This window comes from Hyla sarda, chromosome 7, assembly GCF_029499605.1.
Source record: "Hyla sarda isolate aHylSar1 chromosome 7, aHylSar1.hap1, whole genome shotgun sequence".
NCBI lineage: Eukaryota > Metazoa > Chordata > Amphibia > Anura > Hylidae > Hyla > Hyla sarda.
The window spans coordinates 124,373,914-124,395,922 of NC_079195.1; the positions used below are offsets into that span (position 1 = coordinate 124,373,914).

The 22,009-nt window shown below is 43.9% G+C and overlaps 1 protein-coding gene and 1 long non-coding RNA gene across 3 annotated transcripts in view; one reads left to right on the forward strand and one right to left on the reverse strand.

Annotated features, from left to right (window-relative positions):
* Nucleotides 1-95, reverse strand: part of LOC130282434 (uncharacterized) — an 85,539-nt gene extending 85,444 nt beyond the window's left edge. Inside the window, exon 1 of the long non-coding RNA XR_008846380.1 lies at nucleotides 8-95. This is a non-coding gene — a long non-coding RNA (uncharacterized LOC130282434). The remainder of the gene's footprint in view (nucleotides 1-7) is intronic.
* Nucleotides 45-19,188, forward strand: FAM241B (family with sequence similarity 241 member B). 2 transcript variants are annotated; one of them, XM_056530689.1, is made up of 3 exons: nucleotides 45-154; nucleotides 9,333-9,452; nucleotides 17,946-19,187. In XM_056530689.1, exons 2-3 carry the CDS (start codon nucleotides 9,366-9,368, stop codon nucleotides 18,204-18,206), a joined length of 348 nt encoding a protein of 115 aa, XP_056386664.1. In that variant the 5' UTR covers nucleotides 45-154; nucleotides 9,333-9,365; the 3' UTR covers nucleotides 18,207-19,187. The 2 variants fall into 2 exon arrangements, with proteins under 2 accessions (XP_056386664.1, XP_056386665.1); XM_056530690.1 differs by lacking the exon at nucleotides 45-154 and adding an exon at nucleotides 198-344 and having other exon boundaries at nucleotides 17,946-19,188.
* Nucleotides 19,189-22,009: the final 2,821 nt, after the last annotated feature.

The window sequence follows — 22,009 nt, forward strand, 5'->3', positions numbered from 1 at the left end:
TGCTCACCCAGCTGCTTCGTGTCGATGGATTGAGGAGGGCCCCGGCAGAGGGCAGCACTGAGCCGACTCCAGCACAAGCCAAGCCCTGCTTCCTGTGTGTGTGTAGCTGGAGGAGAGCAGCAGGAAGTGGCTGTGGAGGAGCGGGGTTCTGCTGGTAAGCACGCCCGGATATCGTGACCCGGCTCATTGTCTAGCTGGCACTAGGGCATACGTGTCTGGACTGAGGACGCAAGTAGCTGTGGGCACAAACATCCGGGCTGTACACAAGATAACACTGTACCATCTGCTGCCTGTGCTCTGCCGACACTACGACTCCCAGCATGCACTGTCAACCTAAAGGAGATGTAGTTATTGCCACACTATGTCTTATAACTTGTAGGGAGGGAGATAAGTGGCTGCCAGGCACCACCAATCACACTTATCTCCTTTACAGCAAGGGGTCAGACAGGTTAAAGCAGTGTTTCCAAACCAGGGTGCCTCCAGCTGTTGCAAAACTACAACTCTCAGTATGCTGTCCAGGAATGCTTGGAGTTGTAGCTTTGCAACAGCTGGAGGCACTCTGGTTGGGAAACACTGGGTTAGGGTTTGCATTACCACAGACCCAGCCCATATGTCTTATGGCATTGTTTCCCAACCATTTTTTTTTAACTGTTGCTAAACTACAACTCTCAGTATGCTGTCCAGGAATGCTTGGAGTTGTAGTTTTGCAACAGCTGGAGGCACCTTTGTTGGAAAACACTGTATTATGGCATGCTGCTTTAGATTATGAACCCACAAATCGCATACCCCAGTTGCCACCACAAACACCCGGAGTTGTCTACACTTCCTTGGACCCTCTTCTGTGCTTTGCGCCATGGCTTAAAGGGGTATTCCAGGAAAAAAAATGTTTTTATATATATCAACTGGCTCCGGAAAGTTAAACAGATTTGTAAATTAATTCTATTAAAAATCTTAATCCTTCCAATAATTATCAGCTGCTGAAGTTGTTCTTTTCTGTCTAAGTGCTCTCTGATGACACGTGTCTCGGCAACTGTCCAGAGTAGTAGCAAATCCCCCACAGCAAACCTCTTCTACTCTGTGCAGTTCAGTTCCCGAGACAAGCAGAGATGACAGCAGAGAGCACTGTTGCCAGGCAGTAAAGAACAACTCAACTTCAGCAGCTGATAATTATTGAAATGATTAAGATTTTTTAATAGAAGTCATTCACAAATCTGTTTAGCTTTCTGGAGCCAGTTGATATATAAAAAAAAAGAAAGTTAAAGGGGCATTCCGGGCAAAAATATTTAAAGGTGTCTGATCGCGCGCGCGCGGGGGGGGGGGGGGTTTGGGGTTCCTGCTGCTGAGACCCCCGTGAAACTAGAGACGCAGTCCCCGCATAGAATGCAGGTGCTGCAGGGAGATCGCGGGGGGGTCTCAGCAGTGCCCCCCCCCCCCCCCACGATCAGACATCTTATCCCCTATCCTTTGGATAGGGGATAAAATGTTTTTTCCTGGAATACCCCCTTAAGTTTCTACTCAGGTGACCACTAAAGCTGACACTCAAAGCCGAAATCTGGGTCCAGGAAAGCAGTTCAGAAAACATACACATTCATGTAACTTCTGATGTGTCATATAGAGACATGAAGTTGTAATTAAAAAACTGAACCCATTTCTTCCAAAAAATGTTCCACGCCTGTCCTGTGTGTGTGGAATTACAACTTTGCTCCTTTTATTTTAATGGAACTGAGCTGCAATACCACACACAACCTGAGGACAGGTGTGGTGCTGTTTTTTTAAGAAATATGCTTTGTTTTTCTAATTCTCGATAACCTCTTTAAAGAAGCACTTTGGGGAAATAAAATGTATCCCAAATCACCAGCTAAGCCGGCTCAGCCAATTATTTGTTTAGCGGGTCGTCAATGGAGCCTTTCTCAGAGGGTGGGGGCCATATCGCCCTGAGGACAGGTCATTAGCCAGTCTCCATACAGGAGATTGTAGGAGGTCCCAGCGGTCGGACCCCCTGCAATCAGAAACTTATCGCCTATCTACTTAGAGGATACGTTTTCTTTCCTGGAGTACCCCTTTAATTTCTAATGTGTAGTGTACAGTTACAGTGAAAGTCTCATCGACTGCTGAAAACCCCACTGATCAAAACTTCTGCCATGTCTCTCTGACTTTAAAGGGGTATTCCAGGCAAAAACTTTTTTAATATATATCAACTGGCTCCGGAAAGTTAAACAGATTTGTAAATTACTTCTATTAAAAAATCTTAATCCTTCCAATAGTTATTAGCTTCTGAAGTTGAGTTGCTGTTTTCTGTCTAACTGCTCTCTGATGACTCACGTCCCGGGAGCTGTCCAGCAAGGGATATTCTCCCATCATGCACAGCTCCCGGGACGTGACATCATCATTGAGCAGTTAGATAGAAAACTTCAGAAGCCAATAACTATTGGAAGGATTAAGATTTTTTAATAGAAGTAATTTACAAATCTGTTTAACTTTCCGGAGCCAGTTGATATATAAAAAAAGTTTTTGCCTGGAATACCCCTTTAATCTTATTGTTAAAAGGGCTGATATTGAAGGTTCATCGCTATGGCCAGGGACTGGCTGAGTGGGCATTTGCTATGCGTCAAAGGAGAGCTGGAAGGGCTCGGCAGTGGGATCATACAGGGGATCAGTGTCAGATGACTCCTGTTTTTTTTATTTATTTTATTTATGTTTTTTTTATATCTTCCTTCAACCCTGAGCCCTTTATACGTTTTAATACACATGATTGCTCCACGATACCCAGTTTCTCATAAGAATATTTTTCATGTGTATTAAATCCTCTTTTTGCAGACAGTAATACGTCTAGGTGTTTTTCATCCAACAATGCAACATGTCCTTCATTTGGGGATGAAAAACACCCAATAAAGTCGTGACGGCACCAGGACTGTGCAGACCTGTAACAAAAGATAGTGGTGTAACAAAAGGTAGTGGGTCCAGCTTCTGAGCAAATATTCCGTTAAAATTCAAGCTTTAATGATATCTATTAACCCCTTAAGGACTCAGGGTTTTTCCGTTTTTGCACTTTCGTTTTTTCCTCCTTACCTTTAAAAAATCATAACCCTTTCAATTTTCCACCTAAAAATCCATATTATGGCTTATTTTTTGCGTCCCCAATTCTACTTTGCAGTGACATAAGTCATTTTACCCAAAAATTCACGGCGAAACGGAAAAAAAAATCATTGTGCGACAAAATCGAGAAAAAAAAACGCCATTTTGTAACTTTTGGGGGCTTCCGTTTCTACGCAGTGCATATTTCGGTAAAAATTACACCTTATCATTATTCTGTAGGTCCATACGGTTAAAATGATACCCTACTTATATAGGTTTGATTTTGTCGCACTTCTGAAAAAAATCATAACTACATGCAGGAAAATTTATACGTTTAAAAATGTCATCTTCTGACCCCTATAACGCGGCGGTCCCGAACAGCCCGACTGAGCAGCCGGGATACTTTCAGTTTCACTTTAGAAGCGGCGGTCAGCTTTGACCGCCGCTTCTAAAGGGTTAATACCGCACATCGCCGCGATCGGCGATGTGTGGTATTAGCCGCGGGTCCCGGGCGTTGATTAGCGCCGGGACCCACGCGATATGATGCGGGATCGCGGCGCGATCCCGCTTCATATCGCGGGAGCCGGCGCAGGACGTAAATATACGTCCTGCGTCGTTAAGGGGTTAAAACATGGGGTCAGACTTGGGTCCTGTTCAATGTAACATATTTATTAATGACCTTGTAGAGGGGTTGAATAGTAAATTAGCAATCTTTGCAGATGATACTAAACTCTGTAAAGCGGTAAACCCAATAGAGGACAGTGCACTGTTACAAATGGATCTGGATAGGTTGAAGGTTTGGGCTGGGAAGTGGCAGATGAGGTTCAACACTGATAAATGTAAGGTAATGCACATGGGGAGGAAAAATCTGGGCTGGGATTATGTATTAAATGGGAGCACACTTGGGACTACTGACACGGAAAAGGACTTGGGAGTCTTAGTTAACAGCAAATTTAGCTGTAGTGTCCAGTGTCTGGCAGCTGCTGCCAAGGCAAATAAAATCATGGGGTGCATCAATAGGGGCATAGATGCCCACGACAAGGAAATACTTAGACCACTGTACAAATCACTAGTCAGACCACACATAGAATACTGTGTACAGTACTAGGCACCAGTGTACAAGAAAGATATAGTGGAGCTGGAGAGGGTTCAAAGATGGGCAACCAGAGTAATACGGGGAATGGGAGGACTACAGTACCCAGAAAGATTATCAGAATTAGGGTTATTTAGTTTAGAAAAAAGAAGGGTTAGGGGAGACCTAATAACTATGTATAAATATATCAGGGGACAGTACAGAGATCTCTCCCATGATCTATTTATACCCAGGACTGTATCTATAACAAGGGGGCGTCCTGTACGTCTAGAGGAAAGAAGGTTTCTACACCAGCACAGACGGGGGATCTTTACTGTAAGAACAGTGAGACTGTGGAATTCTCTGCCAGAGGAGGTGGTCATGGGGAACTCTGTAAAAGAATTAAAAAGGGGTCTGGATGCATTTTTGGAGAGTAATAACATCGCTGGTTATGTATAGTAGCTTTATAGGGACAGAACATTGATCCAGGGATTTATTCTGATGCCATATTTGGAGTCAGGAAGGAATTTTTACCTCTAGCATGAGGGTTTTTTGCCTTCCTCTGGATTAACTCAGTAGGGATATAGGTTGAACTTGATGGACTCTGGTCTTTTTTCAACCTTATGAACTAGGTTACTATGGTAGGATCCAAAGGATAAAAACATAAACGCTGATGCGTTTCGGGCTTAATTCAAGCCCTTAGTCATGTCAAACAATGAAAAGACAGTGCTTACTTATATACCCAAAGTATAACAGAATTAGTTACCGGAGTACTCCCATCTGGTCGGACTGGCGTGTAATGACATGTGCAGTCACCATTGACAGCAATGTAGTCTGTGCATAATTTAGCAGAAAAAAATGAACATGTTCATTATTTTGGCGGGGGGGATTTTTGCAACAGAATTTTAGCGAATTGCTAGCGAATTGCATTTCTTCAGCAGGAGCTCACACAGGATCTCTGACCTGGAATATATCTAGGCGGAGATACCATGGTGGGAACATACCCTCATTCAGCCGTATTTTGGATCTGCATTACAGCGTATTGTCATTCGCTCATGTGAAACTTCCTAGGCACTTGCTTAAGCGGTGACCAGAAAATTAAACGTGTTTGTACAGGGCAGATACGCTAGTGGTTTTCTGCGGTGAATTCACTTCATTTGTAGAAATATCATTCACGTACTATGAAATAATTCAGCAAAACATTTGTGTGGAAATTGACTGAGTTTAAAACAGATTTTTTTGTTTCTAAAGTATACCTATTATTTTAGCAAACTTCTTCTGACATGTCATTGTGACTAGAGGGATAGTTTCCTTCCTTCTGGAAGATAACTATATATCTACTTATGACCTATATGCAGGCCTTGTCAAATCCTAGGATTCAGGTAGACAATACACCTATTTGTGGCTGGTACCTAAAGCTTAGAGGGATTTGTACTGGTTGGGATTATACCCTTCTGCTACCATACAGGGTATAATCCCAACCAATCTACTCCTGTGCCGCCGCTGCTGCTGCCTCCTCTTCCTTTGCAATCTCCAGCTTCCTGGCTGCCTATCCCTGCTGCATAAACAATGCATATGACTGAGGCCGGAAATGAGCTGGAGGGGAACTGTACATCTGGCCTGGGGAGGGGGACTGTACATCTGACCTGGAGCGTTGGAGGAGAACTGTACATGTGGCCTGGAGCGGTGGAGGGGGACTGTACATCGGGCCTGGAGCGGTGGAGGGGAACTATACATCTGGCCTGGAGCTGTGGAGGGGGGACTGTACATCTGGCCTGGAGCGGTGGAGGGGGGACTGTACATCTGGCCTGGAGCGGTGGAGGGGGGACTGTACATGTGGCCTGGAGCGGTGGAGGGGGGACTGTACATCTGGCCTGGAGCGGTGGAGGGGGGACTGTACATCTGGCCTGGAGCGGTGGAGGGGGGACTGTACATCTGGCCTGGAGCGGTGGGGGGGGGACTGTACATCTGGCCTGGAGCGGTGGAGGGGGGACTGTACATCTGGCCTGGAGCGGTGGAGGGGGGACTGTACATCTGGCCTGGAGCGGTGGAGGGGGGACTGGACATCTGGCCTGGAGGGGGGGGGACTGGACATCTGGCCTGGAGCGGTGGAGGGGGGGGGGGACTGGACATCTGGCCTGGAGCGGTGGAGGGGTGGGGGGGACTGGACATCTGGCCTGGAGCAGTGGAGGGGTGGGGGGGACTGGACATCTGGCCTGGAGCAGTGGAGGGGTGGGGGGGACTGGACATCTGGCCTGGAGCAGTGGAGGGGGGGGGGACTGGACATCTGGCCTGGAGAAGTGGAGGGGGGACTGGACATCTGGCCTGGCATCCTGGCTCTGCCCTGCAGCTTGCCACATGTAACAACTCTGCGCCCAGCCAGCCCCAGGCCCCTCTTGAACCTCCTGTCATCCTCCCTCCTTTCACTCTCCCCCTGCACCTCCTGTCACCCTCCCTCCTGCTGCATCTCCTGTCACTGCTCTCACCCTCCCTCCTGCTGCATCTCCTGTCACTGCGGTCACCCTCCCTCCTGCTGCATCTCCTGTCACTGCTGTCACCCTCCCTCCTGCTGCATCTCCTGTCACTGCTGTCACCCTCCCTCCTGCTGCATCTCCTGTCACTGCTGTCACCCTCCCTCCTGCTGCATCTCCTGTCACTGTGGTCACCCTCCCTCCTGCTGCATCTCCTGTCACTGCCGTCACCCTCCCTCTTGCTGCATCTCCTGTTGCCCTTTCTCGTGCTACACCTCCTGTCACCCTCCCTTCTTCTGCACCTCCTGTCACCCTCCTGCCAAAGAAATATGAAAGAAGTAACACTATATATTTTTTTTTTATAGAAAAACAAACAAAATAAAATTAACATTAATGATAAACATATATTTTTTTTTCAAGCCATTGAATTACTGATTCCACACAGTCAAGGGGGTGAATGCAAAAAATTCTAAGGCTCCCTTGACACTACCGATTAGTCCCGGTAGTGTGACGGCCGTTATGAAGATAGTGGGAGAAAAATTAGTGCTTGCGCCGTCTTTTTCTCCTGCTATCTTCGGCCACACTAATGGGAGTTATAACGGACGTTAGAGGAATCCCATTCAAGTGAATGGGATCCTCTTTGCCCGTTATAACTCCCGTTACAATAATGGAAGTTAATGTTGAAAAAAAAAAAAAAAGCCATTAATGTCTGTTTGTAACGGAGCAATTACAGTGTGAAAGGAGCCTAAGCACCGGAATTGCTGATTTTTTTTTTTTTTGTCACCTCCCAGAAAAATTGAAATAAAAAGTGATCAAAAAGTCAATACTATGCAAAAGTGGTATCGATAAACACTACAGCTCACAGCACAAAAGCTGAAAAATTATCATGGTTGTTAAAAAAGGAAAAAAAAAATCCTGGCTTCTTCTTAATTTTGGCTGCTAGATGTAGATTTCTGGAGGGGAAAAAAAGTTTTCAAATCAACTGATGGGTAGGGGTACTCCACTGGAATTTTTTTTTTTTTTTAAATCAACTGGTGTCAGAAAGTTAAACAGATTTGTAAATGACCTTACCAGCTGCTGTATGCTGCAGATCAAGTTGTGTAATAGTCTGACCCCAGTGCTCTTTGCTGACATCTCTCTCTGTTTCAGAAACTGTCCAGAGCAGGAGCAAATCCCCATAGCAAACATCTCCTGCTCCGGACAGTTCCTTAGACAGACAGAGGTGTCAGCAGAGGGCACTGTGGTCTGGCTTGAAAGAACTACACAATTTCCTCTAGAGCATACAGCAGCTGATAAGTACTGGAAGGGTTAAGATTTTTAAATAGACGTAATTTAAAACAATTGTTTCCTCTGGAGTACCCCTTTAAAGGTATGGTCACATTTGTTGTATTTTGCTGCACATATTAGGCAGCTTTTTTTGCTATCCCTTGACTTGAGTAGGTAGGCAAATATCCAGCAATATACAGTGTGTTTGACCCTACTCTTAAGCAAATTTGTCAAGCCCTGTGTCTGATACTGAGGATGTTCACATGTTTAAATTTTCATACGTCACATGTCACTTAATGATGTGTTTTTAAGCAGAATTCAACAGCACTGTGCATGATGTAACGCACAGGTCAAAGTGCATTACACTTGGTCTTGTGACGGGTGCTGTGGAGACAGACTGGGAAGCTTTGTCTCTGATTGCACAGCTACCAAAAGCAGGGAGAATGGCACCTCTGTTCATGGATTTGGATGCTAAATTTAAAGGAGTACTCCACTGCCCCAGCATTCGGAACATTTTGTTCTGAATGCTGGGTGTGGGCTGAGGGGATTGGGACGTCTCGGCCACGCCTCTCATGACGTCATGTCCCCACAATGCAAGTATATGGGAGGGGGCATGATGGCCATGCGCCCTCTCCCATAGACTTGCATCAAGGGGGCTTATCATGATGACACAAGGCGCGTGGCTGTGACATCTATTCACACTGCCTCTGCCTTCCTTTTCATCACTCAGTTTTGAGTGACACCCTGAGTGCTGAGCTTTGCATTACTTGAATTTATTAAAGTGCAACATCACAGAAAAGTTATTGGCACACCGTCCGAACACTGTGTCCTATGGTAACCAGGTACTAAGACAGTTTAAAGGGGTACTCCGGCGCTTAGACATCTTATCCCCTATCCAAAGGATAGGATATAAGATGCCTGTTTGTGGGAGCCCCGCCGCTGGGGATCTTGCGCGCAGCACCCCAGTTAAAATCAGTCCCCGGAGCATGTGTGCCATCACGCTCCGCCCCTCAATGCAAGCCTATGGGAAGGGGCGTGACAGCTGTCACGTGGGGTTGATGGGGTAGGGCGTCCCAGCGGCAGGCCCCCAATAATCAGACATCTGGATAGGGGGATAAGATGTCTATGGCCGGAATACCTCTTTTAGGGATCTAACAGGGTTCCTTTAATAATAACTGAAAGTAAGAGGAATGGAAAAGGGCAAGCAAACCTGCAATTGGCACAAAACAAAAATGTTTGCTTAGATTACTGCTGCATAGCAGTGCACGTTGTACAATAAATGCCCTAGGTCCTGCACTGTGTGAACAAGTGTTGTAAATTGTTTTTCCCATCTGGACAAAACCTTGTTCATACGCCTTGCTTATTTATTACTATCCATAATTACATTATGCAGATATAATTTGTTATATGCATGTTGCTGATGTTTTAAAACTATGTGTTTCCATTAGATACGTTGAGCTCCAAAGATACTTTTTAAGGAAATGGTCCGAATTTTAGCAAATGGTGAAATTGTTCAAGATGATGACCCTCGAGTCAGGGCCAGCAGCCAACGCAACAATACCCGGCAGGTAGGTGATTACTTAGGTTCAGGTCTCTATGTCCTGCAAGGTTCCTATAATTGCAACATCTTGGCTCATTCAGCCATGTGCACGTAATACAGAGGTCTACAGATCAAACAAGTACATTATTCTACGTATATAGAAGTCTTATATGGCAGACATGTATTATCGTTGCCACAAGATTGTCTTCATGATTATGGACTATTGCTTAAATAACTGTTCTCCAGATATAATGTTGTTAAAGGGGTACTGCATCAAAAATTGACTAATCCCCTATAAGTGCTAGATTGCGGGGGGGGCTGACCGATGGCCTCCTGAACACGTCCCGGCTTTCTGAGAGGAGCGTGTGCTGGTGTCGGCACATGCTCCATTCATTTCTATGGGAGCACCGGAGATGCACTCGGGTCTCTTCGGTGCCCGCTTAAAGTGCATGCAGACCCCAGCACACGCTCCTCTCAGAAAGCCGGAGCCCATTCAAAAGACTAGGGGGGGGGGGGGGGGGGCGGGATCCCCAGCGGTCGGACCTCCACAATCTCACACTCAGTCAGTAAGTCAGTTTTCGTCTCAATACCCCTTTAAGAATCTATCTATTTGCTTTTTAATTTTGGATTTCTCATGCAGTTTAAAGCAGCACTACTGTGATTTTTTTTCTCTCTGTCCGCTAGTTTTGTACATAATGTAAATAGCCATGTTAGCAATTCCTTTACTAGCAGCTTTCTTTCCAATAGATCATTATAGTGTGCTGTAGTAGGCTAAGTTTGGTTCAGTTGATGTTTGAGAGTTGCAGCCATACTATGAGTGCAGTCTAAGGCCCCTTTCACACTATAAAATTCATCCTAGGGCTGGGCGGTATGACCAAATATGTGTATGACGGTATTTTACGGCGGTTCCACGGTATATAACGGTATTTTCACCCCAATGGCTGTCCGGGCATGCTGGGAGTTGTAGTTTTGCAACAACTGGAGGTCCGCAGGTTGGAGACCACTGGCGTACAGTGAGTTCCATCGCCGGCGGCCCCCAACAAAGAGGAGTAGGGCAGTGCTTGACATATGTGAGTAGTACCCCGCTGGGCTGATAATTAATTGGGGGGGGGCAGAACAGCGCTGGCGGGTCACATGATTCGGTGGGGGGGAGCAGAACAGCGCTGGCGGGTAACCTAGGATTAGTTCCCTGATGTGGGGACAGCGCAGGGCTGATAATACATTTCCGAGGGGGAGGGGCCCAACCGGTATTGCGGTATGGGGGAAAATTCATATCGTGCAGCCCCAAAAATTCTGTATGAACCGGTATACCGCCTAGCCATAATACATCCATTAGAAAAGCCTTAATAACGGGTGTTATACGTCAGTTACAAAATCACATTCAAGCCTATGGGATTTTTTGATTATCCGTTATGACCCGTTATAGCTCCTCATGAATAATGGACGTTATTTGTGACGGAAGAAAAAACGGCACATACACTAATTTTCCTTCCATCACAAGAGACTGGTAAATTAACGACCGTTATTTTTAACATTGAAGTCTATGGCAAACGGATGAGCCTTTATGTCATCCGTTTGCACCTGGTTTATAATATCCGCTATTACTTCTGAGCATGCTCAGAAGAGGTGACATCAGCAGACTCCTGCAGTGCTGAGGGACTACTATTCCTCCCATCATGGAACCGATGATGGGACTAGTAATTCCCGGCTTCGGAAGTCTGCAGACAGCTGGGGAGACTACATTAGTAAATTCGAGTAGAATACAGACATAGCGCACATCTACAATCTTGTATAATGATCTGATTGCTTCTCAGCACAATATCAAAAACTAACAGGTTATTAGTATACATTTTTGATCAAAAAGTACAAGCCCACTCGCCACGTCAAGGCCACCTATTCAGAGTGGGTCCCTAACGTCCCTAGCATAAAATGGCGTAGCACCGGGCGGCGACCACCACCGCCGCGACACAGGTGCCCACGGGGGGGGGAGCGACCCACTGGCAGAGCGGCCCCAATGCCTCTCAAACCAGTCTATAGGCCGCACCCGCCCGCAGACACAGCGCCACGGCAGCAACGGACGCCGCCCCGCACCACTGCAGTGTGAATAAGGTGTAATGGCTCACTTACCATGCTCTCCCAGTCAGACTGGGAGGCTGCTAGGAGTGAAATGGCCCTAGTGTGGCTAATTACCACCTATATAGGTTTGGGCTGAGGGGGTGGGGAAGAGTGCAGCACATGTTCAAAAAGAAAGGATAGAAATCACAATATGAATTTGAGTAGAATACAGACCATTGGATCATTATACAAGATTGTAGATGTGCACCATGTCTGTTTTCTACCCGAATTCACACTGTGATTTCTATCCTTCCCTTTTTTTTGTTTGAACATGTGCTGCACTCTTCCCCACCCCCTCAGCCCAACCCTATATAGGTGGTAATTAGCCACACAGGGGCCATTTCATTCCTAGCAGCCTCCCAGTCTGACTGGGAGAGCATGGTAAGTGAGCCATTACACCTTGTTCACACTGGTGTGGTGCAGGGCGGCGTCCGTTGCTGCCGTGGCGCTGTGTCTGCGGGCGGGTGCGGCCCATAGACTGGTTTAAGACGCATTGGGGCCGCTCTGCCAGTGGGTCGCTCCCCCCCCGTGGACACTGGTGTCACGGCGGTGGTGGTCGCTGCCCAGTGCTACGCCATTTTATGCTAGGGACGTTAGGGACCCACTCTGAATAGGTGGCCTTGACGTGGTGAGTGGGCTTGTACTTTTTGATCAAAAATGTATACTAACAACCTGTTAGTTTTTGATATTATGCTGAGAAGCAATTAGATCATTATACAAGATTGTAGATGTGCACCATGTCTGTTTTCTACCCGAATTCGAGACTACATTAGTGTTTGTACTACTACCCCCATCATGGAACCATCTGTTCCATGATGGGGGTTGTAGTACAGGGTATGAGGGATTGATCGCACCAGGTTTCAATTCTGAGACCCGATGCGATCAGAAGATATTAAGCAGGGGAGCGGGCGGCATGCTGCGCAACCCTGCGATGTATCAGTGTGTCTTAACTTTCATTTTTAAATCCCCCGCGGGGAGCCCTGAATGGCCGTTACCGAGGAGCCAATCAGGGCTCCTAGCGGAAGATTTAAAAATGAAAATTGTGAGTAGCAGGGGGGCCATATGTACAGTGGGGATCAAAAGTTTGGGCACCCCAGGTAAGAATTTGTATTAATGTGCATAAAGAAGCCAAGGAAAGATGGAAAAATCTCCAAAAGGCATCAAATTACAGATTATTCATTCTTATATGTCAACAAAAGTTAGATTTTATTTCCATCATTTACACTTTCAAAAAACAAAAAAATGGCACCTGCAAAAGTTTGGGCACCCTGCAGAATTTATAGCATGCACTGCCCCCTTTGCAAAGCTGAGACCTGCCAGTGTCATGGATTGTTCTCAATCATCATCTGGGAAGACCAGGTGATGTCAATCTCAAAGGTTTTAAATGCCCAGACTCATCTGACCTTGCCCCAACATTCAGCACCATGGGTTCTTCTAAGCAGTTGTCTAGAAATCTGAAACTGAAAATAGTTGACTCACAAAGCAGAAGGCTATAAGAAGATAGCAAAACGTTTTCAGATGTCAATATCCTCTGTTTGGAATGTAATTAAGAAATGGCAGTCATCTGGAACAGTGGAAGTTAAAGCAAGATCTGGAAGACCAAGAAAAATATCAGACAGAACAGCTCGCAGGATTGTGAGAAAAACTATTCAACACCCACGTTTGACTGCACAATCCCTCCAGAAAGATCTGGCAGACACTGGAGTTGTGCTACTCTCTTCCACTATAAAGAGATACTTGTACAAATATGGTCTTCATGGAAGAGTCATCATAAGAAAACCTCTTCTACGTCCTTACCACAAAAATCTGCGTTTGAACTTTGCAAATGAACAGATAGACCAGCCTGATGCATTTTGGAAACAAGTTCTGTGGACCGATGAGGTTAAAAATTTAACTTTTTGGCCAGAATGAGCAAAGGTACATTTGGAGAAGAAGGGGGACAGAAATTAATAAAAAGAACCTCTGTCCAACTGTTAAGCATGGGGGTGGATCAATCATGAAATGGGGTTGTATTGTAGCCAGTGGCACAGGGAACATCTCACGAGTAGAAGGAAAAATTGATTCAATAAAATTTCAGCAAATTTTGGATGCCAACTTGATGCCATCTGTGAAAAAGCTGAAGTTAATGGCTTAGAGGATGGCTTCTACAAATGGATAATGATCCTAAACACACCTCGAAATCCACGGGGGAATACATCGAGAGGCGTAAACTAAAGGTTTTGCCATGGCCTTCACAATCTCCTGACCTCAACATAATTGAAAATCGATGGCTAGACCTTAAAAGAGCAGTGCGTGACAGACAGCCCAGAAATCTCAAAGAACTGGAAGACTTTTGTAAGGAAGAATGGGCAAAGATACCTCAAACAAGAATTGAAAGACTCTTGGCTGGCTACAAAAAGCGTTTACAAGCTGTGATACTTGCTAAAGGGGGCAGTACAAGATATTAACTCCTTAAGGACACATGACGTACTGGAACGTCATGTGTCCACTCCCGATCTATAACACGGGGCCACGGCGTCAAAGTTCGAAATCGCGGCATCCCGAACAGCTTACAGGACAGCGGGAGGGTCCCTACCTGCCTCCTCGCTGTCTGATCGCCGAATGACTGCTCAATGCCTGAGATCCAGGCATGAGCAGTCAAGCGGCAGAATCCTCGATCACTGGTTTCCTATGAGAAACCAGTGATCAATGTAATAGATCAGTGTGTGCAGTGTTATAGGTCCCTATGGGAACTATAACACTGCAAAAAAAAAGTGAATAAAGATAATTTAACCCCTTCCCTATTAAAAGTTTGAATCACCCCCCTTTTCCCATAAAAAAAAAAAACACAGTGTAAATAAACATATATGGTATCGCCGCGTGCGGAAATGTCCGAATTATAAAAATATATTGTTAATTAAACCGCACGGTCAATGGCGTACGCGCAAAAAAATTCCAAAATAGTGCATTTTTGGTCACTTTTTATATCCTGAAAAAATGAATAAAAAGCGATCAATAAGTCCTATCAATGCAAAAATGGTACCGCTAAAAACTTCAGATCACGGCGCAAAAAATCACACTGCCCCATATGCGCAAAAATCACAGATCACAGATCACACAGCCCCATATGCGCAAAAATAAAAAAGTTATAGGGGTCAGAAGATGACAATATTAAACGTATTAATTTTCCTGTATGTAGTTATGATTTTTTCCAGAAGTACGACAAAATTAAACCTATATAAGTAGGGTAACATTTTAATCGTATGGACCTACAGAATAAAGATAAGGTGTAATTTTTACCGAAAAATGTACTACGTAGAAACGGAAGCCCCCAAAAGTTACAAAACAGCGTTTTTTTTTTTTTTTCAATTTTGTCTCACAATAATTTTTTTTTCCGTTTCCCGTAGATTTTTGGGCAAAATGACTGACGTCATTACAAAGTAGAATTGGTGGCGCAAAAAATAAGCAATCATATGGATTTTTAGGTGCAAAATTGAAAGAGTTATGATTTTTTAAAGGCAAGGAGGAAAAAACAAAAATTCAAAAACCGAAAAACCCTCGGTCCTTAAGGGGTTAACTCTGCAGGGTGCCCAAACTTTTGCAGACATCATTTTTTGTTTTCTGTTAGTTTGAAAGTGTAAATGATTGAAATAAAATCTAACTTTTGTTGACATATTATAAGAATGTCTAATCTGTAATTTGATGACTTTTGGAGATTTTTCCATCTTTCCTTGGCTTCTTTATGCACATTAATACAAATTTTTACCTGGGGTGCCCAAACTTTTGATCCTCACTGTATCTAGCCCCCCACAGCACATTAATAAAGATATGACCCCCGCCAGCACATTTATAAATATATATCCCCCACCGCCGCATTAATAAATGCTACATGTCTGGCGCATTAATAAACGCTATATGTCTGCACCCCCCAGCGCTTCTATATACATTTGCCGCGCTGCACTGTGAATGAAATAGGCCGGCCTATATGTGCTGCTAATTTTAATGTACCTTTCATTCATAGCGCAGCGCCGGCAAATGTATATAGAAGCGCTGGGGGGTGCAGACATATAGTGTTATCTGCCCCCCCACAGCGCTTCTATATACATATGCTGGCTCTGTGTTATGAATGAAAAGTATTTCTATCAGCAGCATCGGACCGGCCGATGCTGCTGCTAGAATGATTTTCATTCATAGCGCAGCCCGGCATATGTATATAGATGGCAGCCTGCGACAGTACATTATACATGCGCTTCAGGGGGTTACTTGCGCCAGCGGGGGTATACATTTATCAATGCGCTGGCGGGGGATATATATTTAATGTGCCGGCGGGGGGTATACATTTATTAATGTGCTGGGGGGGATATATATTTATAAATGCTCTGGCGGGGGTCATATCTTTATTAATGCGCTGTGGGGGTCTAGGTATACAGTAACCCCACGACATGCGATGGCCCCGACATATGATCAAATCGACATACGATGGCCTCTCAGAGGCCATCGCATGTCGATGTCAGCATCGACATAAGATGCTTTTATATGTTGGGGCCATCGCATTAACTGCTATCCGCAAAATGCTTAAGCTGCTGTCGAATAGCAGTTTAAGCATCCCGGACAGGTTCGCTTACCTATTCCCGCTGCTCCGGGTCCACTTCGCGATCCTCCGGCATCTTCTGCATCTTCTCCAGGGTCCGGGCCTCGCATTCCGGCGTTATTACGTCGCTACGCACGCCGTGCCGGCGCAGCAGCATAATAACGTCACCAGAAAGCGAGGCCCGGACCCTGCAGAAGATGCGGAAGAAGCCGGAGGATCGCGAAGAAGACACCGGAGCAGCGGGACAGCATCGGGAGCCCCTGGGACAGCATCGGGAGCGGTGAGGACGTGGTCCGGAGCAGCGGGGACAGGTGAGTATAACTTCCTATACTTTACATACGATGGATTCGACAAACGATGGGTCGTTTGGTACGAATTACCATCGTATGTTGAGGGACCACTGTATAGGCTACATGTCTCCCCCCTGCAGCGCTATATATCTTGCCCCCCCCCGCCACCCCACAGCGCTCTTAATATACATATGGCCCCCCTGCTACTCACAATTTTCATTTTTAAATCTTCCGCTGGGAGCCCTGATTGGCTCCTCGGTCCCGGCCATTCAGGGCTCCCCGTGGGGGATTTAAAAATGAAAGTTAAAACACATCATACATCGCAGGGTTGCGGAGCATACCGCCCGCTCCCCTGCTTAATATCTTCTGATCGCATCGGGTCTCAGAAGTGAGACCCGGTCCGATCAATCCCTCAGCCCTGTACTACAACCCCCATCATGGAACAGACTCTGTTCCATGAGGGGGGTAGTAGTAAAAACACTAATGTATCCACCCCAGCAGACTCCCGCAGCCAGGGAATTACTACTCCCATCATGGAAACAAGACTGTTCCATAATGGGAGTAGTAGTCCTGGCTGTGGGAGTCTGGAAGCAGAGGTGTTATGGCCATACATAAGGGATGTTATAACGGGTCTTAAAGGGGTACTCCCGTGGAAAACTTACTATTTTTTTTTTTTTTAAATCAACTGGTGCCAGAAAGTTAAACAGATTTGTAAATCACTTCTATTAAAAAATCATAATCCTTCCAGTACTTTTTAGGGGCTGTATACTAAAGAGAAATCCAAAAAAAAAATGCATTTCCTCTGTTATCATGACCACAGTGCTCTCTGCTGACCTCTGCTGTCCATTTTAGGAACTCTCCAGAGCAGCATATATTTGCTATGGGGATTTTCTCCTGCTCTGGACAGTTCCTAAAATAGACAGCAGAGGTCAGCAGAGAGCACTGTGGTCATGACATCAGAGGATATGCATTTCTTTTTTGGATTTCTCTGTAGTATATAGCCCCTACAAAGTACTGGAAGGATTAAGATTGTTTAATAGAAGTGATTTACAAATCTGTTTAACTTCTGGCACCAGTTGATTTAAAAAAAAAAAAAAAGTTTTCCACGGGAGTACCCCTTTAACGGATGAATATTTATTAATCCGTTAGCACCCGTTATTTCATCCGAAAATGGATATTTAATAACGGATGAATGCTCATAGTGTGAAAGAAGCCTAACGCTGTGTTCACACTGCACATTTTTTTTTTTACCTTTTCAACATGCATTTAATGTTTTGATTGGTGAAATTATATGTCTCTAAATAAGTTAACCAATCAAAACAGAAAACACATGTTGAAAAAGTGATAGAAACACCCACCGTGAACACAGCCAAAGGATGTGTTTCAGGTAATAACATTATATTTGTGAATAGCTGGCCTGGGTAGACAATATGTGCTGCAATGGAAGTGTAAAGCTATAATGACTGGTGGAAATCCATAGATACTGTATAGATTTGTATAAATAATTTCTGCTTGCTAAATGTTTTTCATCTCTTCTTGTGTGCAGGGATTTTTTAACACTGTAGGAAATGGTGGTGCAGGACCACAGCAGGCTCCTCAAGATGGTGCAAGGCAGGAGGGGCGCTCTCCTTTCTCCGACATTAACCAGCAGCTGGTGAATATGGGTTTTCCACGCTGGAACCTGGGAAACCAGGTGGTGGAGCCTGTCATGTCCATTCTCTTCCTTTTTCTCATTCTAATGATGGGTGTCCGTGGCTTGCTTCTAGTTGGTTTAATATATGTTGTGTCCCACCTCAGTCAACGGTAAGAGGAAGCTGAAGACACTGGACACGAAGACTGGAAAACTTAAGCAGGGATGTCTGTTTCAGGATAATTCTGTGGTGATGGCCTTCACAAAGATTCCAAACTTCTAAACTATGGTACACATGTCTTTTAGGACGAAGACTCGCTCTCACCACCTACTGTAGTAGAATGAAGTGTTGGTTTCATGGAAGCATCAATGCGTTTTATAGCACCTTGGTTTGATTCCTAGACACATTCCTACTCTATTTGTATGTTGAAATCATTTAATATTTTCAGCAACTACTTAATATGATATAAGGTCTACATTTTCTCTATTTTACTTTTGTGACAACAGCTTTTTTTTTTTGTTATGCAGATAAATGTACAAACTTTTGTGAAGAAGTTTAAGAATGACTAACATTTTATTTAAAAAGAACCTTATGTTTTAAAGGGAATCTGTCATCGGTATCACCTGCACTAACCTGTTGGTACAGACTTGTAGTCCAGTTGACACAGATAACAATTATACTTGCCATCCGCAGATCTGTGCCTCCGCTGGTCTGGTCCAGTTATGCTTGTTTTTCGGTTTTTGCAAACTCTTGCAGAGTACACCCAGAAGTGGCACGCAGTACTGCTTCTTAGCTGCAGCCATCTTAGATTGTGCACTATACCAATAGTATACTTCAGCATCCACACATGTACAGAAGTCACAGAAAGGGGCAAGCAGGCAGACAGAGCTTTATGAATATTTATTAGCCAGGCAGACAGGAGAAGAAGTAAGCATGATGTCCGTATGAAGAAGCACCGCATGGATCTGCAGGTGGTAAGTAGCATTTTCATCAGTGTCACCCGCACTACAAGCCTGTACCAACAGGTTAGTGCAAGTGATGACAGATTCCCTCTTAGGGTAGAGTCACACGTGACGTGTGAATAGACCCTTAAAGGGGTACTCCGGTGAAAACCTTTTCTTTTAAATCAACTGGCTCCAGAAAGTTAAACAGATTTGTAAATTACTTCTATTAAAAATCTTAATCCTTCCTGTACTTATTAGCTGCTGAATACTACAGAGGAAATTCTTTTCTTTTTGGAATGCTCTCTGATGACATCACGAGCACAGTGCTCTCTGCTGACGTTATTATAATAATAACAATAAGTCTTTATTTATTGTTGTCCTTAGTGGGATTTGAACCCAAGGCCCCAGCACTGCAAGGCAGCAGTGCTAACCACTAAGCCACCATGCTGCCCTTAGCATACATCTGCTATGCACGGTTGCTAAAATGGACAGAGATGTCAGCAGAGAACACTGTGCTCGTGATGTCATCAGTGTTCCAAAAAGAAAGGAATTTCCTCTGTAGCATTCAGCAGCTAATAAGTTCTGGAAGGATTAAGATTTTTTTTAATAGAAGTAATTTACAAATATGTTTAACTTTCTGGCACCAGTTGATTTAAAAGAAAAAAGGTTTTCACCGGAGTACCCCTTTAAGGAGCATTATAGAAAGTAACAGACATCTACTATTTAAAGTGCCCCTGTCAGAAAACAATTTTGACATGTTAAAGTGTTTTTATCGCTCAGGGTCTGAGTATTCAGATTTCACTATTCTCTAGAATAAGCCAGAAGAAAGGTGCGTTTCTCTGCGTCACTCCCCTGCTTAGTGTGATCTCTGTCTCACTCACACTTGATCAGCAAGACAGAAATGGCAGCGAGCCCGGTAGTAAAGCGCATAACCAGGTGCTTCTCCCTGCTTGTTTTAGAAATTGTGGAGGTCTAAACACTTAGACTCGAAATTATCAAAATGTTTGACATGTCTCTGCATCATAAGAGAAAAAAACTGATCCATCAGCACAAAAATGGCTTCCAAAATCTCTGAATATTAGGCAAACAATGCTAAGTCAGTTAAACTAGTAGTTTCATATCCTGGGCATGATAACTAACAGCTTCAAAAATTTGTGTTAAAATACTAACATTCAGACAAGAAGTGTATGGTGCATCCAAATAAAGTGCAACGTTTCATACCCGGCATTGGCCTAACAGGGCTCAATAATAGGCACCACTAAATGATAACTTCATAATCTATCATAATCTACATTATAATGTAAATATAGTCTATTTTATTCCTCAGCACTTTACAAAGCTTATCATCACTTGCTGTCACAATCTAAATTCCAAAATACAGTACCAATCAGAATGTTTTTTGGAGCGTAGGAAAAATAACTGTGGTACTCGGAGGTAACCCTTGAAAACATGTAAAGAACATGCAAAAGCGATGCAGAAGTTGCCTTTAGTTGGATTGGAACACAAGATCCCAGCTCTGAAAGGCAATAATGCTAACTACTGAGCTATGATGTCCAGGTTTTGGCTGTAACTGACTTGTAAGGGGTTATACTGAAATAACTGAATAAGAACTGCTGATGATAGAGAGACATAGTTGCTCCTGGAAATTTGTAAATATCTGATGACCCATAGCTGGGTTAACAAGTATTTTAGCCAGAAGTGGATCAAAATCTGGCAAATACGGTAAGGGAGAAGCGCACACGTAAACGATTTGCTCACTGGCACACAGTGATCTCTGTCTAGATTCTTTGGACAGCCCCATTATATGATTGCTGCAATCTGGGAAGTGAAGTGCTTAAATAAAGCCAGGGAGTGAAGGCGGTGGGGTGATCTAAGCACTGTCACCCTGACCGATCAAAACTCTGTTACATGTCAAATGTTTTTGTTTTTTTTAAAATAATTTTAAACCAGAGATGAACAATGTGTTTCCTTGACATTGTCCACCGTACTGGCATTAGTGTGTCCTTTATCCTAAAACAACTGAATCCCATCTCAATCCCATCTCATTATATCTTTGATTCAATATAAATAACATACATTTATTTTTGGAATTCTGTTTGTTCACATTCTGTTCACATTTCAGTTTTTTTTTGTCATAATCTTATCCTACATGTAATGTGACATGTGTGAGAATTTTATATGCATACAAAGTGATTTGTAGTAAAATGATTAAATACAACTATAATGTAATATATGATGTGGTTAATAGTAATCTTCCTTTATTTAAAAATCAATCCTTAAAGAAGTATTGGGGCAATTTATTTGTACATACAAAGTTAAATCCCCTGCAATATTCCTACAATGTAATCTGTTCAATCTAGGGCGGCAACTAACAATTATTTTTATAATCGATTAGTCTGCCGATTTATTGTTTCCACTAGAAGAAAATTATTTGGGAGTTAGATTAGAGAGTAAGTTAATGAGGGGAGGGAATCAGACTAAGGTCTTCTGTGTGTTTTAAGTAAGGGATGCATTGTGTGTTAACCCCTTAAGGACTCGGGGGTTTTCAGTTTTTGCACTTTCGTTATTTCCTCCTTACCTTTTAAAAATCATAACCCTTTCAATTTTCCACCTAAAAATCCATATAATGGCTTAGTTTTTGCGTCACCAATTCTACTTTGCAGTGACATTAGTCATTTTACCCAAAAATTCACGGCGAAACGGGGAAAAAAATCATTGTGCGACAAAATCGAAGAAAAAACTTCATTTTGTAACTTTTGGGGGCTTCTGTTTCTACGCAGTTCATATTTTGGTAAAAATGACACCTTATCATTATTCTGTAGGTCCATACGGTTAAAATGATACCCTACTTATATAGGTTTGATTTTGTCGTACTTCTGGAAAAAATCCTAACTACATGCAGGAAAATGTATACGTTTAAAAATGTCATCTTCTGACCCCTATAACTTTTTTTATTTTTCCACGTACAGGGTGGTTTGAGGACTAGAGATGAGCGAACTTACAGTAAATTCGATTCGTCACGAACTTCTCGGCTC